At 40.2% G+C, this 18,469-nt stretch overlaps 1 protein-coding gene across 3 annotated transcripts in view; it reads right to left on the bottom strand.

Moving 5' to 3' along the window:
* The window catches only part of ahcyl2b (adenosylhomocysteinase like 2b), a 33,541-nt gene that overhangs the window by 11,469 nt on the left and 3,603 nt on the right, over positions 1-18,469 (bottom strand). For 2 of the 3 annotated variants that reach the window (XM_029494825.1, XM_029494826.1), the window contains exon 2: positions 1,346-1,454. In XM_029494825.1, the coding sequence (XP_029350685.1) occupies positions 1,346-1,454 (109 nt within the window). Of the gene's footprint in view, positions 1-1,345; positions 1,458-18,469 lie in introns of all 3 variants that reach the window. The other variant, XM_029494827.1, reaches the window with a different exon arrangement.

Genomic DNA, 18,469 nt, shown 5'->3' on the forward strand with positions numbered 1-18,469 from the left:
GATGGCTGGGGAGGGTAGAAAAATGGGAAAAGGATTATACAAAATGATGCCGTCTTATTCCTAAATTAGAACACTGAATTTTGTCTGGTCTTTGGGTTATGTTCACAGAATAGTTCCAGGTTTTATGAGAGTGAAGTAATTTATTCATTCACTTTGCTGCGGTGAGTAGAGACACCAATCGCTGCTTGGCAGCATCTCAATTTCAGCCTGGATAAAAGGACAGGGTCTGCTACAACAAGTAGCTGTAACAGTAAGGGGGGCCCAATATCTACACATTTTTGCTTGCTGTAATCACTCTCCCTGTTGATACCAGCCATCCTAATATACTTTCTATGCAGGTGATGGAGGACTATTTGCTGAAAAGTGCCTTGAGATACCTTTGTTATGACTTGGCAATACATAAATAAAATTTGATTTGAATTGAGTTTGACCTTAGAAAACAAGGACTAAATTAAAAGCACATTCGGACAGCACATTATTACAAACAAGAGACTGTTTATAGCAAGCAAAACCCGTTCTAATGTTCAAACCCATTTTAAGAGACTTCAAAACTTGTGAGCATTTCCTTCACGCAAACGAACATATGAAGTACTGTACGTGGAGTCAGATTTTTGTTCCCCCTCCTCCCCCCCAACAGACCCAGGCTGGTTGTTTTCCCTGCCAGCGGTCCACAGGCGTAGCTAAGCTAACCATCTACAGGACGTAGCTTTATATTTAACCAACAGACATGAGACTGGTTCAGGTTGAACTATGGACTGTAGCCGTAGCTGTATGTTCCTTTGGGTTTCTTCAATGGCCAAGTGTGCACAATACAATAGAGGGGACATTGATATTTCTGATAGACACATTTGAGTAGCTTCCCTTAAAGGCACTAAAAACTGAAGGTGCTACATTTTATATGTGAGCAAATGATGCCATCATCAGGGTGGTAAATCTATTTTCTTGCCATTAAATCAAAAAACTTTTAATAAAAGTTTCGTTCATCTTCAGTCCATAAAAAAAAAAAATTCCCAGTTTTGTTCCTCACTGCTACAGTCAGTCATGAATGGAGATCCAATGCCAGTCTGTTTCAACCACACCCAGTACTTCCCAGCTTTCTCTCCTTTCTCCAGTAAATGACCAGCAGCTAATCCTCTAACACAGAGCCCACAGTTTGAGTGTGAGAAGTGAGAGAGAGATACAGAGGGGGTTAGTGAAGAGGCACAAGAGGTCAGCCAACTTTACGTCCCACTGGAGCACTTTCTATACCGTTGGTGTCATAAAAGAAATTGTAATGGAAACATGTCTAGTAACATGGCTGATAAGTAAAGGGCAACGGGGAGTGTGTGTGTGTGTGTGTGTTCACCTGAGCTGTAGCTGTCTGTGGAGGACTGGGAGATGGAGCGAGAGAGAGAGCGCCGGCCAATCTTGGAGGGACGCTTGTTGAATTCCTGTTTCTGGTCTGCAAACTGGATCTGCTTATGTAGAGAGAGAGAGATAGAGAGAACAGGGGGAGATCAGAACTCCATTCAGATTTGAACAACTTCTGATATAACATGCCACTTTCTTTACAACTTGTTTTTTTTTTTTTGTTTTTTTTTTTTTTTTTTAAATCATCCATGCCTCCCCCCCAAAAAAGGCATTAAGCAAAGATAATGTGATAATACATAGAGATGTGGTTATACATAAGATAGGGTCATGATGACAGCATCATGGGGGGGGGGGGGAGACAAAAAAAAAAAAAAAAAAAAAAAAAAACACAACTGACTTTATCTCACATATTTTTCAGGTCATGTCTCCTGATAAAGAACGACTGCCAGCTCTGATTTCACCCTAACTTAAAAGATAAAATAAAACAATGAGGCTATTATCAAGTAGCCACAAGGCCACATGAAGTGCAACAGTTAATCCTGGTTCTGCAAAGTGGGTGGGAGGCTTCTGGCTGTTTGCTGTAGTTGGACCATTAAACTGACTGTGATTCTATCACTATAATATTCTTTCTGCTGTTACAGCACAGTCAATAGCCTGATGCATCATAATTCATGTACCGATTATATTGCAGTGTATGAATCGATAACTTATTGCTGCTATAAAACCTCACAACAAGAAACAAACATGCAAGCGGGGGCATATGCATTCAAGCATGAAAACATGAACTGTGTGTGTGTGTGTGTGTGTGTGTGTGTGTGTGTGTGTTTTTTTTTCCCTCTGCAGCAAAACGTTGTTGAATAATATCCACAAATCAGCAAATCATTCTGTCAAGATACAGATAGAAAAATGATTCTGCCAATGGCACAGTTCGACGCAGGTGGCGAAACACTGACAAGATTGATTTAAAAGCAGCCAAACACACCGTTCTTCGCTCAGAAAGGCCATCCTTGGCAAGTGCCTTCAGGCTTTCAATCAAAGAGACATTACAAAACAATTCTGACATTCAGAAACATCCTCTGTATGTGCGTCAAATACCAAGAGTTTGTGTGTGTCTTCATTCACTCATTCCCTTATTGTGCAAGACACGCTGGTGTATCAGCATGTTTGCAGATAAACATGCAAATGTTTATCTGCATCTGGCACTGCAATGCAATGTTTAATCAGTTAAGAACACAACTATGAGTCCTATTACAAAGAATGAAACTTCTTGACATCAAAAGCAAACATATTCATTATTTACTTTCTTTCACTCCAAATATAAAGCACATGCCCTTGAAGGTGCTGGTATCAGAGCATCAGCTTCTGAAAACCTGTCCTTTCTCCTTACCTTTTTCACACAGGGCTCACTGCCTTCTCCATCCTTTTTCTTCTTAAGCATTGCCACGTGTGTGCAATGCCTTTGCACTAAAGGGGCTTCGTCTTTCAAGGTCCTATCATAGCTACACCTCTTCTCGGCCTCCGCTTTTCTAGCAATCCAGCCCAAACTGGTCTGACCATGGCACTGGCAAACACAATGCAATGAATTGTTTCCCTTTCCTTCTTTTTTTTTTTTTTTTTTTTTTAAACCTCCCTCTTTCCTACCTCTCTATTCTTGTTTAATTGTTGATTGTTCAAGAGATTGGGGTCCCTGAATTGTTGTATCAAAACCAAAGCTAAGCTTTACCCCAGCTGGTTATGAAGTGTGGCATTAGGACAGGTTATTGAGAAGGTGTAAGAACTAATTAGGCAACTATATCAATAGACTTATTCAGTCACAGTCTGAGTTTATACATCAAGGAGGGAAAAAAAAAAAAAATCCCTGTCTCTTCATAAAGAAATACATCAAGTTTGAGATCTGTCCTGAAATTTAAAACTAAGACCATGCACAGCTCTTCACATGGCTCCACAAGATATCCAAATATGTTTATATGCTTATGAAACAGCATTTTAAGTGACTTACTATCCAAAATCAAACTGGTTCAAAGGATGCGAAAAAAGAAATAAAAACCTTGATATGCAAAACTGGATAGAAAGACTCATGGATGAGCAGTTCGCAAATGAAACACAATCATCCATTCAGCATTTAGGAGGGCAGCTGATGGCATCACTAGCTATGGCCATTAAAAGAGGCTCTAATGGGTCTGTTGGTCTCTTCGGGCTTATTGGATGGAGGCTAGATGACGGACTTTGGGAGCTCAGAGTTGCTCTAAAGGATTGAGGGTCATTTTGGGAGCTCAGGAGGAGGGGATCGAGAGGCTTACATGTTTTTGGGGACAAGATTACCACAGGTTAGCTCAGCCCTCGGAACGGAGGGTTCTGCCAGAGAGGGTGACACAGTGGTTTGTTTATTTCCGTGAGAGCGAGTGAGCCAAGGAAGGTGATCCTTTCTGTTCCTTACGCTATACACGTGGCATATTAATCTGCACGCATATACTCAGGACAGCTATAAAGTTGTTTTAGAGCATACATTAGCAAAGACGTTTTTCCACAGATTTTTTAAAAACTTATAACAATGCAAATTGTTTTATATTAATTTGCAATTCCACTTGCTGCGATTGAACTTCATGATTAAATTGAAGGCAATGAATGAGCTGACGCTCTTATCCACACCTTTTTAGAATAATTTGCTAGCCAAATGCTGATCAGCTGTTGCTGCTTACTACTGTGCACAAGCTGTATTGGTGAAGTTGGTGGTACTGTCTGCTGTCACTTTCTGATATGACTCAAAAAAAAGAGAAAAAGTTACTGCCATGCATTAATCAAAACCTGGATGACTTAAGAGGTAAGACCATAAACAACCGGAGTGTAACCCGACATGACCGAGGCTCAGAGAGACTCATTACTGTGTGTGTTATGTAAGAGGCACTGAGAACAACTAATGGAGACAACAACACTCCGCTCCTGTACTAGTAGATTAGAGTGCTACCTAGGAATCAGTTTGCATGACTCAGCATCACATAAAAAGGTCATTTTCCAAAACACTGGCAGGCAGTTATTTTGGAAAAATCATTATGTGTGGTTGATTCAAGCTGTTTAAAATGTAGACAGCAGCTCTACAGTAATGTCATCATATCACCCAAGAAGCTCTTGATATTTACAGCATGACTAAATCTCTTATTCTAAGTTGAAAACAAAAGAAAAAAAAACCAAACACATTTGGCTGAATAAATGAATATCAACTGCTCATTATTCTGTGAAACCTTTATCATTCTGTTTCTCTTTTCACCTACAACTTTTACCACCTTGTGTCCACCTCTCTAACCGTCCAGTGCACCCCTTTACATTATGGATGGTGACTGATTGGGAGGCTAATGACATGTAAATAATGAATGTTAACGCAATACTGGGACACATGGGAGCTCATCAGGGACTATCACCTTCCCGTAGTTGTGTATGTATGTGTGTGCAAATGTTGTAAGAGAACAGTAAAAGGAGGGGATTTTGAAGTAATTGGAAAAAAAAAATGCAGTAGCTCCATCAGTAACAGCACAGAGGATATGTGGGATACCAGGAGTGAAGCCAGGTGTGGGCAGTCCCTGTAAGGCGTTCTGTGTTGTTCAGAAAGGTTGACTTTGGCAACATGCTCATCCTTGTTTTTACGAGAGTTGGCCCATACAGATGCCTTACGTACACAACACTGATTATCAGCTCCTAATGTTGCTGAGCAACTATTACAAGTCTGTTTCAAGCTGCTTCAAGTGAACGAAAAACACAAGTGATAGAAACCAAACATACATGTGAATGTTCATGCTATGGTCCAAAAATGACATGAAACAGGAATCTAGTCTTCACTGACATCGTTGGGATATTCCAGTTCAGGAAGAAACAGAACAATTTTGCTGCTTTTATGTTAGTTAGAGAACTTCTGGGGCTGAGATAAGACAACACACAAGTGTCAAAAACTGCAGTTTGTGGCTGGCTCCAAAAGTGAGTCCATCCACAAAGCCTCCTGTGTTCAAACCCCCGTCCAAGTGTACAGCAGAAGTCAATATTTACAGTCTGGTATAAAAAAAAAATGGTTTCAATCATAAATACTGCAGGAAGTTGAAGTAAGAACAGGGTGAATGCTGGTTAAAGACAGCCAAGGAGCTCACTAAGTACTGTGAGATATGCAGCACGGGGCAGAGAGAACATCTGTGGCAGCCTGGTGAGAAAACAAAGTCCTCCGGATAAGAGATTAGAAAAACAAGCACTCATGTACCTTAGCTGACTGCAACATCTATTGCTCAGATAATTATGAAAAACTATTAGGCTTTTCTAAATTAAACCTTTGAGACATGGAGGGGGAAAAAACGGGTGCTATTAGACATAATGCCACACCTGTGTGTTTGTGTGTGTTTGAAGATTACTACAGAACTAGCTGAAAAACAGCAGTGTGAGGTGTTAGATAAAATCTTAAATGTTCTTAATAGATTTCCACACAAAATACTGAATATTTCTTGTGTTTACAAGAAGCTAGAAATGAAATGTAGGAGCTGTCCGAAACCCTGTAAGTTTAAGTTATCACCTGGTCTAAATCAAAAATGGCTAGCTCTATACGCACCTTGACACTGTAAGAGTTATGTTATATCTGACTTTAAAGACAATGAGACCGTGACTGCGTCAGAGGTCAAGTTTGACGATTTCAGTGGTGGTGTCACTTGTGGGAACCAGCAGGAAACCTTGTTCTAAGCAAACAGATATACAACTAACTGCATGCGGGCCCGACATCACTCAAATCTGTTTGGCTTTTGTTTAACCAGAAACAGTTTTCTGGACAGCGCTGCTCCTTTCCCAGGGAAAATACAAACAAAAACAAAACCTACCAGCATTCTCATCCAACAAACAACATCTGATAACTGACCAATAGCACCACAGCCACTGAATGCTGATCAGACATTTTGTTTTTTGCTGGTCAGTTGAACTAAGCAGCGTGTCGCATATTTTTGGTGGGGTTTTATGATCTAATTTAGATTCTTGGATGAACTGTGGCTTTTTGACTGTTGAACAAAGTGCGGCGTTATAGTCAAGATTAGGATTTTATTTAGACTATCAGTAACTCGTTTGAAAGAAACATGCTCGGCAGTAATTTTGTTTGTTTGTTATGCAAATTTGTAAAAGCACAACTCATAGAAAAATAAAAAAAAAAAAACCCAAAAGATCTAATCCTTCAAATTTTATACAGTAAGCAATTAAGGTGGAAATTATTTACGTAACCAATTAATATACATGAATAAATACTTTTTCCACCATTTTCTTTGTGTTTCATCAATAAGAGAGATTTCGCAACACCATGTTTGTTATGCATGTTTACTCAGCTGCAACTATTCAGAGACGAACGTGTATGTGATACATACAGCAATGTCTTCACAGCTGTGGTGTTGGCATGATTGCATGCACCCCATCTAAAAACTGCCTTGCATTTGTGAAGTCATTTCAGACCAGAAGAGATTCATCTTCCGCTTGTTTCCAGCCCTACGTGGGAAGGAACCCGATCCTAATCAAACACAATGGGGTCATGGGATGGAGCAGAGACCCCTGCAGCAACACAACACTGGGCCCCAAGAGCTGTCAGCTGGGTCTTAAGTCCTCCACCTACCTCCGCACATGGAAAAGTGTCATCTGAGCCTCCATAAAACAACTGTTGACGTGCACAAATTTTACAATCTCTAATGCTGTACTGAAGCAACAATCTATAAAACAAGATCTGATTAATTTGTTTCATAAAACTTCATGCAAATTCAGATGAAAACATAAAGACTGCCATTAAAAACAAAAAAGAACTTCTGTTAGCAAATGATCTCATGCATGTGTGTTTGTTCACCAGCCACCACCACAGGGGCACAAGGATTACAGATTCACAGGTGGGTCTTTTTAGCAGTCACTTACGACACTTATATCCTATTATGCTCTCTGCTGCATGAACAGTGCAGAGGCCAGCAGCCTCAGGGTGGACAGAGTTTACTGAGCTGAGAAGGGAGAGGCAGCGAGGTTATAGAATCACTCGTGAGGAGATTGCTGTGGACAAGCAGTAATGTACTATAAAGAAAAATTGAAACATGATGACACCATAAAAACAGAATAACCCGTTTATGTTTGTCTCATTTGCTGCAGTGCAACTGAAGTAAAGCCCATTTTAGCTGCCACATTCAACCTCGCCCTCAGACAGATCAGCACAGTCATGTGAACATTACATGTGTCCGATTCATTTGCTTTGTTTATGTCGCTCTCTATGCTAAATGACCATATGAGACTTCTGGTCTCCCAAGAGATGGCTGTGTAAGCTCTCCCATCTGGTGCCAAATATCATTGTATAAACACATGGAGTTGTGCTCATTTTCAGATATTTTCTGGCAGTGTCGTGTCTAAGAGTACAGTGAATTTTTGAACCTTCACTCCACAGCACCACAGCGTCCAGAGAGGAATGTCTCGGTGAACTGAGGACAGAGATGAGTGAGAGTGGTAGATAAATAAACCTTCTGGCATGTCTCATCATTCAACTTTTTTTTTTTAACTCAGATTTGGAACAGCTATAATAACTTCTCTGTACAGCCAAATAATCAACCCAAGACAGCTGTGCGTTGTTTTTTGACCTCCACCTCAAAGTGCTGAGATAAATTATCAGGGCCAGGTCACACCCCCCCCATCCTAAACCAAAGAGCCATTGTCTGCAGGGAGAAAACTGAATGTGAATGTTTGTGTCAGAGATACTCAGCCCCCTTGTACAGTGAAACGGAGCCTCATCTGAACAATAACCGAGCGTGAGTGTGCGTTTTCCTGAATGAGAAAGCTCTGCCAACAGCTGTGATTTCTGATGCATTTCATAACACATTCAGTTTTTCCATTTCAGACCATCTGTAAGTACAAAGATTCTGCGGGATCATGAGATCGTGCTATGTGAAGTTACATTGCTGGGTTGTTGGCATTCATAGCACAGTTAAGGATAGCACAAATACATTTTGTGGAGTTAGTTACAGTTACCATGACCCACTTTGAAAGCTGAAATCAGTGAACATTGAGAATTACAGGAACTGGGGCCTCACTGCTGTTCCTAAGATGAGTTTTGAACAGAACAGACTCACTGAAGACATTTGAGATCTTGTATCTTTATACATTTTGAAGTCAAGAATTACAACTTAAGTCCATCTACCTGCTGATAACTTGATAAGTGAAGGCATTTTTTTTTTCTTGTTTTGCATATGAGCAAAAGTCTGAGCTTTTTAAAAGAGACTATCTGGAAGGCTAAAATCTAGGAGGCAACTGCTCGCAGTCCATCATTCATACAAACCTTCCAGTCAGAAATAGAAATCTACCTGTAATGAAGGAGGTGCCCTATATCCATTGTGTGAGAACCCACAGGGAGAAGAGTAGGAAACGTTTTCCACCAGGGGAACCAGAAGGAAGCCGTTTGCTGCTGCTCCCCTTTGGAGAGCTGGGTGCTGACCTTCACAGTTGGCAGCACAATCGAGCTAAGGACTATGCACTGAACTTTGTACAAAGTATGATTGGTCATCAAAGGACAGACACTACACCATTGTGGTTGTGCTTTGTGTATATTTATCATTCTCTTGGCTGATACGTCACTTTGATGTTACAACCTTAAAGACATGGTTTTGTCTTAAACATATAAAAGATAGATATTGGGGGAAACTGATGACCTGAAAAGAAAGGGGAAAAAAAGAATCAGGCCACAGTCAGAAAGATTTGATCAAACATGAAACACTATGACAGTGACCCATTTCTTAGCTAAAAACATGAATTGCTACTTCAGTATTTTAAGTGTTGTGTCAACACCTGCTCTGTTCTGAGAAACTAGAACTGGCAAGAAAATCCCAAATTACTAGACAGACACAGTCTGCATGAGTGATGGGCGGAAGATTGTGTTGACACAAACCAGATAAACTCAGTAGATCTTGAGATGGGGTTCCCTGACACATGGACACATAACTGCAAGGTTGCTGTTGGGAAAACTATGCAACTACATCTAGCTTTCATAACTATATGGTCAGAGGCTTGCTTTGATGCTCTAGATTTGTTGTTGCTGTGGCTGACTGTGGTATCACGCCAAATATCCATGTAATGATGGCTACATAATGGCTGATGATGACTAAGCAAGTTTAGCAGAAAACAAAATGACAGATGCAATCAGATGAGGCTAAGTGCAAGGATGAGTAGTCTGAAATCAAAGTGCCAATGGCGTTTTAATAGCTTTATGATTCGATGTCGTCTGCCAAGAGACCTAGCAAGTGCCTGCATTAAATGCAAAAAAAATAAAATAAAATAAAATAAAATAAGGCTGCAGGGAAAGGAGAAGAGGAACATGTGCTGTTAATGGCTTAATGCTATAAAAACATCTCTGGAAATATCTAAATCCTTGAAGTGCATCTGCCAAACTGTCCCCAATCTGGGAATGATGCTTAAAAAAAAAAAAAAAAAAAAAAAAAAAAAAAAAAAAAAAAAGACTCCATAAAATTATTTTACAGTAAAGAAGAAAAGGCTGCTCTGCCATAAACTGTAATGGTCAAAACTCTAATGTTGATAAACTACTACTGATGGAATTTTTATTTGAAAATAAAATTAAGACTTTAACAATTTCTGGCCTCCGTTCAGATCAATGCAGAAGAGTTGAATTGGTTGGACTCCAAACACAATCGACCTGACGTTTCCCATAATACAACTCAACCTGATGGGAGCTACCTCTTCCCATCGTTAGAACGCTCCTTCAGTGCTACAGAAAACATAATCCAGCCATTTTCACTCATGACTCACATTGTGCTATCACCATAAAAAATAGATGAAGTGGTCCTTTAATGTAAACATCTTGAATGGGCTGCCAAATCCGTCACAATTGGCTGGATGATAGCTATGTAACTCTAAATGTTTAAAAACGTACAAGTGTATAGTAAATTCAACTCAGTCCATCAGATCTTCCCTAGGTACAACTACATATCAGCAATCACCAACCTTTCATTAGAGAGTTAGTACAAAGAGTGCACTGGATGCAGAGAGCTGTAGGGACACCCTGTTGAAAGTGAATCGTGTTGTGACATTTTGTGACCTGTATTTTTGGCCTTGGCTGTTGGAGCAGTGGAAGTTCTTTTGAAAAGCGGTCTTTTGGGCCTACATGAGGGGCTGCACAAAGAAACAGATGCCTTATTTTTCAGATCTTTCACACACACCACGCTTTGTGGAGGACGAGCACTCATTCATGCTTGCTTTTCTCTGCATTTTAATCACCTCACTGTTTTCTCACTCTCCCTTCAGTCTTTCCAGCAGGCACAACGCCTTATACAGCTAGATACAGACCCCAGTTTATTATGCGCATGTTTTTAAGAAACCCATCAAAGGGCTGCAGACATATTTCTCTGTTTTCAACTGCTATTCCTGGAATACTATTGTGCTGGTGGAGAAGAAAACCAAAAATAGACTGTGGTAGACAGAAGTGCCCATGTTTTTCACCCTCCCTCCCTCCCTCTCTCGTTGCCTTTACATCACTACACAACACACAGTTTGACCCTTTTCACAACTATCCTGCACCCATAATCTTAGCTGGATCAAACACAATCCCTGCAAGTTAGGGATGTCCTTCAACTCTACTTACACAGCATCTATGTCCAAGGATGATGAAAAAAATAAAATAAAATTACATTTAAAAAAAAAAAAAAAAAAAAAAAAAAAAAAAAAGGACATTGTGCTTTGTGCTGCCTTGTACAAGTAATATATTTACTGTGACAGAGCTGACAGGATTCCCAGTCTTCAAAGCGTGCTGCTACGGACAGACTGGCTGACAGTCAAGGTTGTTGCCATTAATCCTGCATGGTGGACAGTCAGTCACACTCCAGGTCATGCTGCCTTTGACTGACTGTAGCAGTATTTGATTCCCTGTGTGCCTATTTTATATTTATAGCAAATTGCATGACCAGTGGACCTTTTCCACAATGATAGGAAACCAAATATTTTTATTCATAAGAGTGAGTGATTAAGCAACAAACAAAACTAGTTTGTCCCTCTCTGTGTCAGTATTGAAAAATTTGCATTGGTCTGTATATTTGAGTACAGATGCTACTAAAATTACTAAGATAACTACCAAATTGATTTGAGCTTGATTAAAATTTCTACTTTTAATCATTTTTAATCCATTAATCCATTAACAAACTGCTCATAATGATTCAGTTTCAATATATTACTTATTGGTCAAGCTTTGGGTCTACTGAAGTGTAACTGGTGACATGGACATTTAAATGCCACCACCCCTGTGTTCACTTTACGTCTAACTAAATAGCACTGGCCATTTCTGAGTCATGCAAGGAGTACAGTCACTTTAATTGTCATAAGGAAACTGCTTCATGGGAAATTAGAGGCAACTTCAGCCTTCAACCCTTATATTGGCATCCATATAAAATATTTATTTCGGTTGTGAGCCTGTAGCCTTTTTTAAACAAATTTGATTACACTTTAGCAATGCAACATTATCTTCTGAGGTCAGAGGCAGAGACCAGGGGCTGAAGTTAAACCACAGGAAAAACCAGGGACTCAGAAACAGGCATACGACTCCGGCAGACAGGCCTGGCTTTCAGTGGGACAACTCTGGCACAGCATTCGCACAGGCAGAGGAACATACAATGGAGGGAAAAGCAGAAAGGGGCTGGGACTAACAAGAGACTTGCAGAGATTACTAATATGTGTCTGTAATGCTTGTGAGTAAAGATGAGAGATACAATCTGTGTGAGTCAGCTGTTATGACCTTGACCTGCCATTGGTATATTCAGGTTAATATGGCGCAGTGTTTCTCCTGTGAATGCACATACAAATATCCATATACTCATTTCATGCTGAGTGCGTTACAACAGGCCGATTACATGTTAAAATGAGAGGAAATAAACAGTGAGGAATAAAATGCTCCAGGAAATAACCAAGAAAGGGAGGGTGGCAGCTCCATTTGTCGTTCAACTACTCACCTTCCATCTGATAAGAAGGCTTTCCTGACCATTGGGACCAATGGAGGGACAAGAGGGAGGAGGAGAAGGCTAACGTGAGGTGGTGAGTGTGTGTCGGAGCACAGTGTGCTGCCCTGCGGGGGCTGTGATGTAAGAATGGTCCCTGCTGATTTATATACACCGACAAGTGCTCCGACTGTAAATAATGGCCCACATACACACATAGTCACAGTCATGAGTCAAATGTGATCACAAGCACGCAGCACCATGCATACACTGAGCCTACATGCAATTACCAGTGGCCTGATGGGTGCTCCACACTTTTCTACTAAACACAAGAAATGTCAATTCTGGTTACACACAAAGAAAAATCAAGTCATTAGGATTAATACTCTGTTGATCAAGAATCTATTTTGATGACAGATCAACCCTTTTTGTAATCTTTAAGAAAAAAAAAGTGGCAGATGTCTAAAACTGAAAATGTTGAGAAATTAGTAACTCACATCATCACACCATCCCTACACTCACAACACCAGAATGGCTAAAATAGTTGACTTTGAAACAAATACACTCACTGTTAGAGATGGGCTTCTTCTGATGTGTGAGAAAACTGCAATTTGAGTGCAATTGATTTTGAATTAATAGTAATACAAGACTGTAAGTTGATGGCAGAGCTATAAACCTATGGAAAGTATGCAGCGATAATGAGCACTAGCCACTAGAACAGCATCTGCCCTTCTGTTATGATCCCCCCCCCCCAAAAAAAAAAAAAAAAAAAAAAACCACACAGGGACACTGATCTTGGAGAACAGGCAATGAATGATGGGCTTAGTGACAGATTAAACCCCACCAGCTTCTTAACAGAGTGGGGGAAGAGAACAGTCAGCACACTCCAGGCTTTCTCTAATGTTTTTCTTCTTTCACATGCCTTTCCTCTCTCCTGTGCCACTGAACGGAGGAAGTGCCAAGACTGCAGGCTTCACATGTGCTTCAACAACAACTAAAAGCTTTTATCTGCCTTCTAATTTTCTTATAATCAACTGATTAGTTTGATGGTTTACCCCTGAAAGGGAAATTCTATTCTATCTAATTGTTGCATTATGTTGTATTATTATGTCTCTCTCTCCCCATTGTGTAACACAACCTTGTGGCCCATGTAGACTGAAATAGGTCACAGTTTAGCACCCCAAGGTTTAGTTGTTCAAACAACCTTCATTTACACTGAGGGCAAAGTGGTCAGCGTTATTATTGATCCGATTATAAAAAAAAAAAAAAAAATCTATCGCTGGCTACTCTCCATGATTCTCATGTCTGAGAGAACACACGTTATAGAGTAGGCAACATTTGATTCAGTGAGGGATCAACAATCCACAATCTCGCTTTCACACAAATTAAACAGCAATCTGTATTTGCTGTATGGACACACATCCCTCTACTTAGTCTTGCAATCATCCATCTATCAGGAGATGCTTTTCACCATATTAGTCGCTTTTTCTAATGTTCCAGCTCTGAATAAATAAATCCTTTCACTGGATATAAAAACAAATTAATTGTTAATGTCCATCATTTTACTATTGAAACTATAAGCCCCCCCACAAGCATAAGGGTAAAAACCAACCATCTACAGATCTGACAGCATGTAAGATCAGACAACAAGGGGCCCATCCCATAACTGCATGTTAGTCTTTTTGATTTTCTTGTCTCGAATTGCCAAAAATAGCTATCTATCCCTGTGGGGAAGGTATAATTACATCAAAGGCACACAGATGGAGGGAGTGCTGGCCTATTGATGAATAAACCCACTGTGGGGGTCAATGATCTATGTTCAATTAGTACTGTGGAATAAGTCTTCATTATTTATTGGGTGCAAAAAAAAAAAAAACAAACAAAAAAAAAAAAACAACTTGTCAAAAGCCCTGGATGCTACCAAAAATAAATAAATAAAATCCTTCATTGCAGCAGCTTAAAACTACAAATTTCACCACATTTATCAGATATGGCCCGTTGAGCCAGCAGACCAGTCTGTTATCTTTTGCTTCCTTGTCAAAAATTATATTTGTGTTTCCAAAATATTTTTGTGTGGGATTTTTAATAGCTAAAACATCACCACATTGGCTGTGTTACCATGTATATCTACAATTCTTTATTTTAAATGCGATTTAGTGCCTGTTGAGCTGAGATTTAGTTTGTAGGGGCTGTATGGATATAAGTCTTGGTGACTTTTAATAGCATTTAGTGCATTTATTGAACTTCCTGTGTTAATGTCCATACAGTGTTATAGCATTCATGCAATACAGTATCATATGATGGATTTAGTTTAAATCTCAGAATATTCCCATCCAGCTGGATGTTTAGATCCAGGTCCCAGCCCTGAGCCGTTTCAGCCGCAGCTGCCATTGTCTCTGTCAGCCAGGGGTTGGTGGTTTGGTCTGACTAATAGGAAGCAGGGCAGACAGATGGGTGTGTGGGGGTTCATTTCAGGCTTTGTGAGGCAGCAAATTTTCTGAACACAATGTTACCCCTTTGTTTGCATGCAGTGCTAAGAGCACGGAGCTGCATTCCTTGCTGTGCTACATAGTGAGTTCAGTATTCATGTAGGGTTAGGAACTCCTGTTTAGAGATCCCCAGGCCAGTGGCCGCATACACACCTCAACTGCGTTAGTGCTCACTCACTTGTTCAATTGCAACTCAGCCGAAGGGGTCTAAAATTTCACACCATATTTGTCTATTGTGGGCAGGTGGATTCCAGGGAAAGTGAGTGGTCCCCATTTTCCCTTCATCATGCTTTTTGAAAAGCTCTTGATGGAAAAATGTGTAACTTAATAAGCTGTACATGTCCAGTAATGGCAAGCTGTGATGACAAGAAAGGAAATTAGTTTCAACTTGGAAGCCTCAGATGTATTTATGTGTGGGTGGTGTGCTCGGGTACATAGACACTGATACTGCCAACACTAGCTTTAAAACAAAGCAACCACATCAGCAAGATAAAATACTCCAACCCAAGAGGTACATGCCAGAACCTAGGGTAAATCTTATCAGCTGTCTGCCTTGGGATGTGGAAGGGCTCCTGTATGCTGGTTAAAAATTGAATTTGGCACCTTCACTACAGCTGTGTGGAAGAGCCAGCGTATTTTGTGAATACTATGTATTCTTTGGTAGAGGGGTTTTAGCTAAAACAGCTTATACACATGCCAACTTAACTATGAAACAATACCTAGGTAAAGCAAAAAGTCATTTCAAGGTAGAGACAGACACGAATCGTCAAAGTTGTTTTCAATACACAGCACAGCTACTAATAGCTCTAATAACAAGGAAACCCTGATTATTATTTGGAAATGTCACCAAAGGTCTGTTACAATCATAAGAACTACAGACCAATAGACTAATATCACTGACATTTATGAAATTGGATTAATGTTTGTGTATGGGTTTATTTCAATAGAATTAATTCAATCTAATATAGCAGTTTTCCTTAATAATCAAGACTTTACACCTCAGGTAGGGCACAACTAAACACCCCAACACACATTTCAGTCTAATGTGTTTGCCTGTTTAGTACTGAAGGCATATTCACATGCATTTAAACGTGTATATAGTGGGAATTGAGTGATTCTAGTCAATTGATAAAACACAAAAATAAAGCCCAAGTCAAGTTCTTAGCAGAAAACCTGTGATTCTGACTTTATCTGTCTTCAAGCAATGAAGCCGCTAGCGTGTCCCATCTGCCAATCTGGACAGTGATGAAAAGATCACTATCTGGCAACCTGCAGGTGAGCGAAACTCAAACTGGCGTTAAGTACCAACAGTTCATTTCCTGTCAAGTCTCAAGATTTACGCTTCGAGGGGGGTAGACAGAGCTGGCACTGTATAAGAACATAATGAGAATGTGAGCAAGCTGAACAGGAGTACAAAAACAGCTGCAATACAGTAGTTACAATTTGTAACTCAGATAGACATGATTCCCTTTTTAGCTTTGTTTTTATTGAGTAGTCTGTTGATTTTGAATGGCACACACCCATTGTGTGTGTTGGCAGGGCCGGCAGAAACAGAGGCCATGAAGCAAAAATAAAAGCGTTGTAGCTTGGTAATTTGAGTGAGCGCACCAAAGACAGATGAGGATAATCAGGGTTTCACTCACAGGTCATTAAAGAGTGAAAAACCTCAGCTAAGTGCACTGAGAGCGAAGCTGCCTCTGCCATGGGTGGCAGAGGCAGCTAAGACATGCCCAATTACGCAACAGCACTATAAGGCTCCTAACAGTTATTTTGAGATACATTTCTTGTTCTGCTGCCTGACAGTCTACATACAGCTCTCAATTTCACTGACACTGAATGCAAGAGGACTTAACACTGTATACAGCACAAATACCTAAAGGCTGGTAAAATGTAATAAGAGTGTAACTGATGCACACAGGGTCTTGTGCATGGGGGGGGTGGAGGGTGGGGGCAAATTGCAACTTTGTGCATTGCTGTGCATGATAATTGTTTAATCTTTAACATCCAAGGTATGCTTTCAAGCAAACGTGTAACTCTAGCCACTCCCCCACCCCCACTTCTCATTACAGACCTAACCAGGCATGCAACAGTACAAGCAAGTGCATCATAGGCAGGCCTGGCTGAGATTCTCCTCAAAGCCTCATGATTGAATTTCCTCTTTCTCATGCAGTCTCTGTGATAAGGCCTGAACTCGCTCACCTGTTCATTAAGGCTCGCCTTCAGTCTCTTTCTCACGTTCTCCTCACTCCCTGAGCCCCGGTCTCTCCACCACCCTCCCTGCTTCCCGAGTGACATCTGACAATGGTCAAAGTTACTTTCTGCACTCTGTGATGACTTAATACGCTATGAAAGCTCCTGTCAGCACAAGAATCAGCATAACAGCATTTGATTTAATACAGTGCTGCCAGGGACCACCACGTTTCTAAAACAGTCTTCCTCTATCCTCCTCAAGCTCTGCATTTTGAGAAATCAATGAAGGAAATTCTGTTAGTATTGTTGAGCCTGCTGACGGGCTCAGTTGTAATTAAAAGCAGTGTGTTATGTAAACTCATTAAAAAGATAAGTACATATCCAAAATCATAATGATTATATTTGATGAGGAATGGTTTAAGCAATTCAGTTCGATTCTATGTTTACTTTGGAGGCTTTCAGAGGATTTCTTCTCTGTTGCCTACAGTTTCAAAATTATATGCTTTAGACCCATCATGCTTTTCCATCAAAAACACACAGTTTGGAGAGGTGAGATAATAGTGGGAAAACTACTGGATTGTGGAGTAAAATGGGAATATGATGTGGCAGCTGCTATACTTCCACAAACCCTCTGTTATCAACATCACTGTATGTGAAAAGAGGTGGAAGACAAGTCACTGGATTCATACCCAATGTTCTTTTTCCCTTCTTCTCTCGTTTTTTTCCCAAAACTCACACTATGGTGCCACATTCCCCTCATGAGCACACACAGCAAAAGGACCCATTACTGCATGTTTGTATGGCTTAGTAAACAGTCACAATTTGTCTAATGTGGTGAAGATGGGCAGTAAACTCAAAATGAAAATCACATTTGGTATGTTTTTATGCTGCTGCCAGATACAGCACAGCTGGCAAATGCCAGTAAACTTAGAGAGTCCAGATGTTTTTGTTGGGGCCTGCACTTCAACTCTAACTCTGCTTCTCAAACACATAAATCCTAAAAAAAAGGCACTTATTTTGTAGTGCAGACAATGACATAATGAAGTGTAGAATTTTTAAAACAAACTTCATTTCAGTTGAAATGTTGAATGTTGTATTTTTTGTTCATCTCTGCTCAAAAAAATATATTTTTTTTTTTTTAAAAACAAAGTTCATGTGCACGCCAAGAGGTACCTTACATGAGTCAAGCAACTTGTTTCCATTGCTCAAATCAAGGAGGAATTGGCGATGACAACATACGTGCATGTGACTACCACTGTACAATCAGTAACAGACACTTACGCAGACCAGCTCAACCGCTGAGGTGACTTATGAATGAGAGGGTGAAGTAAAGAGAAATGATGCACACTCCCTCACAGCTGGGGACCTTCAAATACAGATGATACTCAATGACCATGCACGAGGGTGACAGTGGTGATTGTCCAGATACCAATCACACAAATGCAAATGGAACAATCAACCGATCTGACTGGTAACTAA

Source organism: Echeneis naucrates, chromosome 23 (genome assembly GCF_900963305.1).
Source record: "Echeneis naucrates chromosome 23, fEcheNa1.1, whole genome shotgun sequence".
NCBI classification, from domain to species: Eukaryota; Metazoa; Chordata; class Actinopteri; order Carangiformes; family Echeneidae; genus Echeneis; species Echeneis naucrates.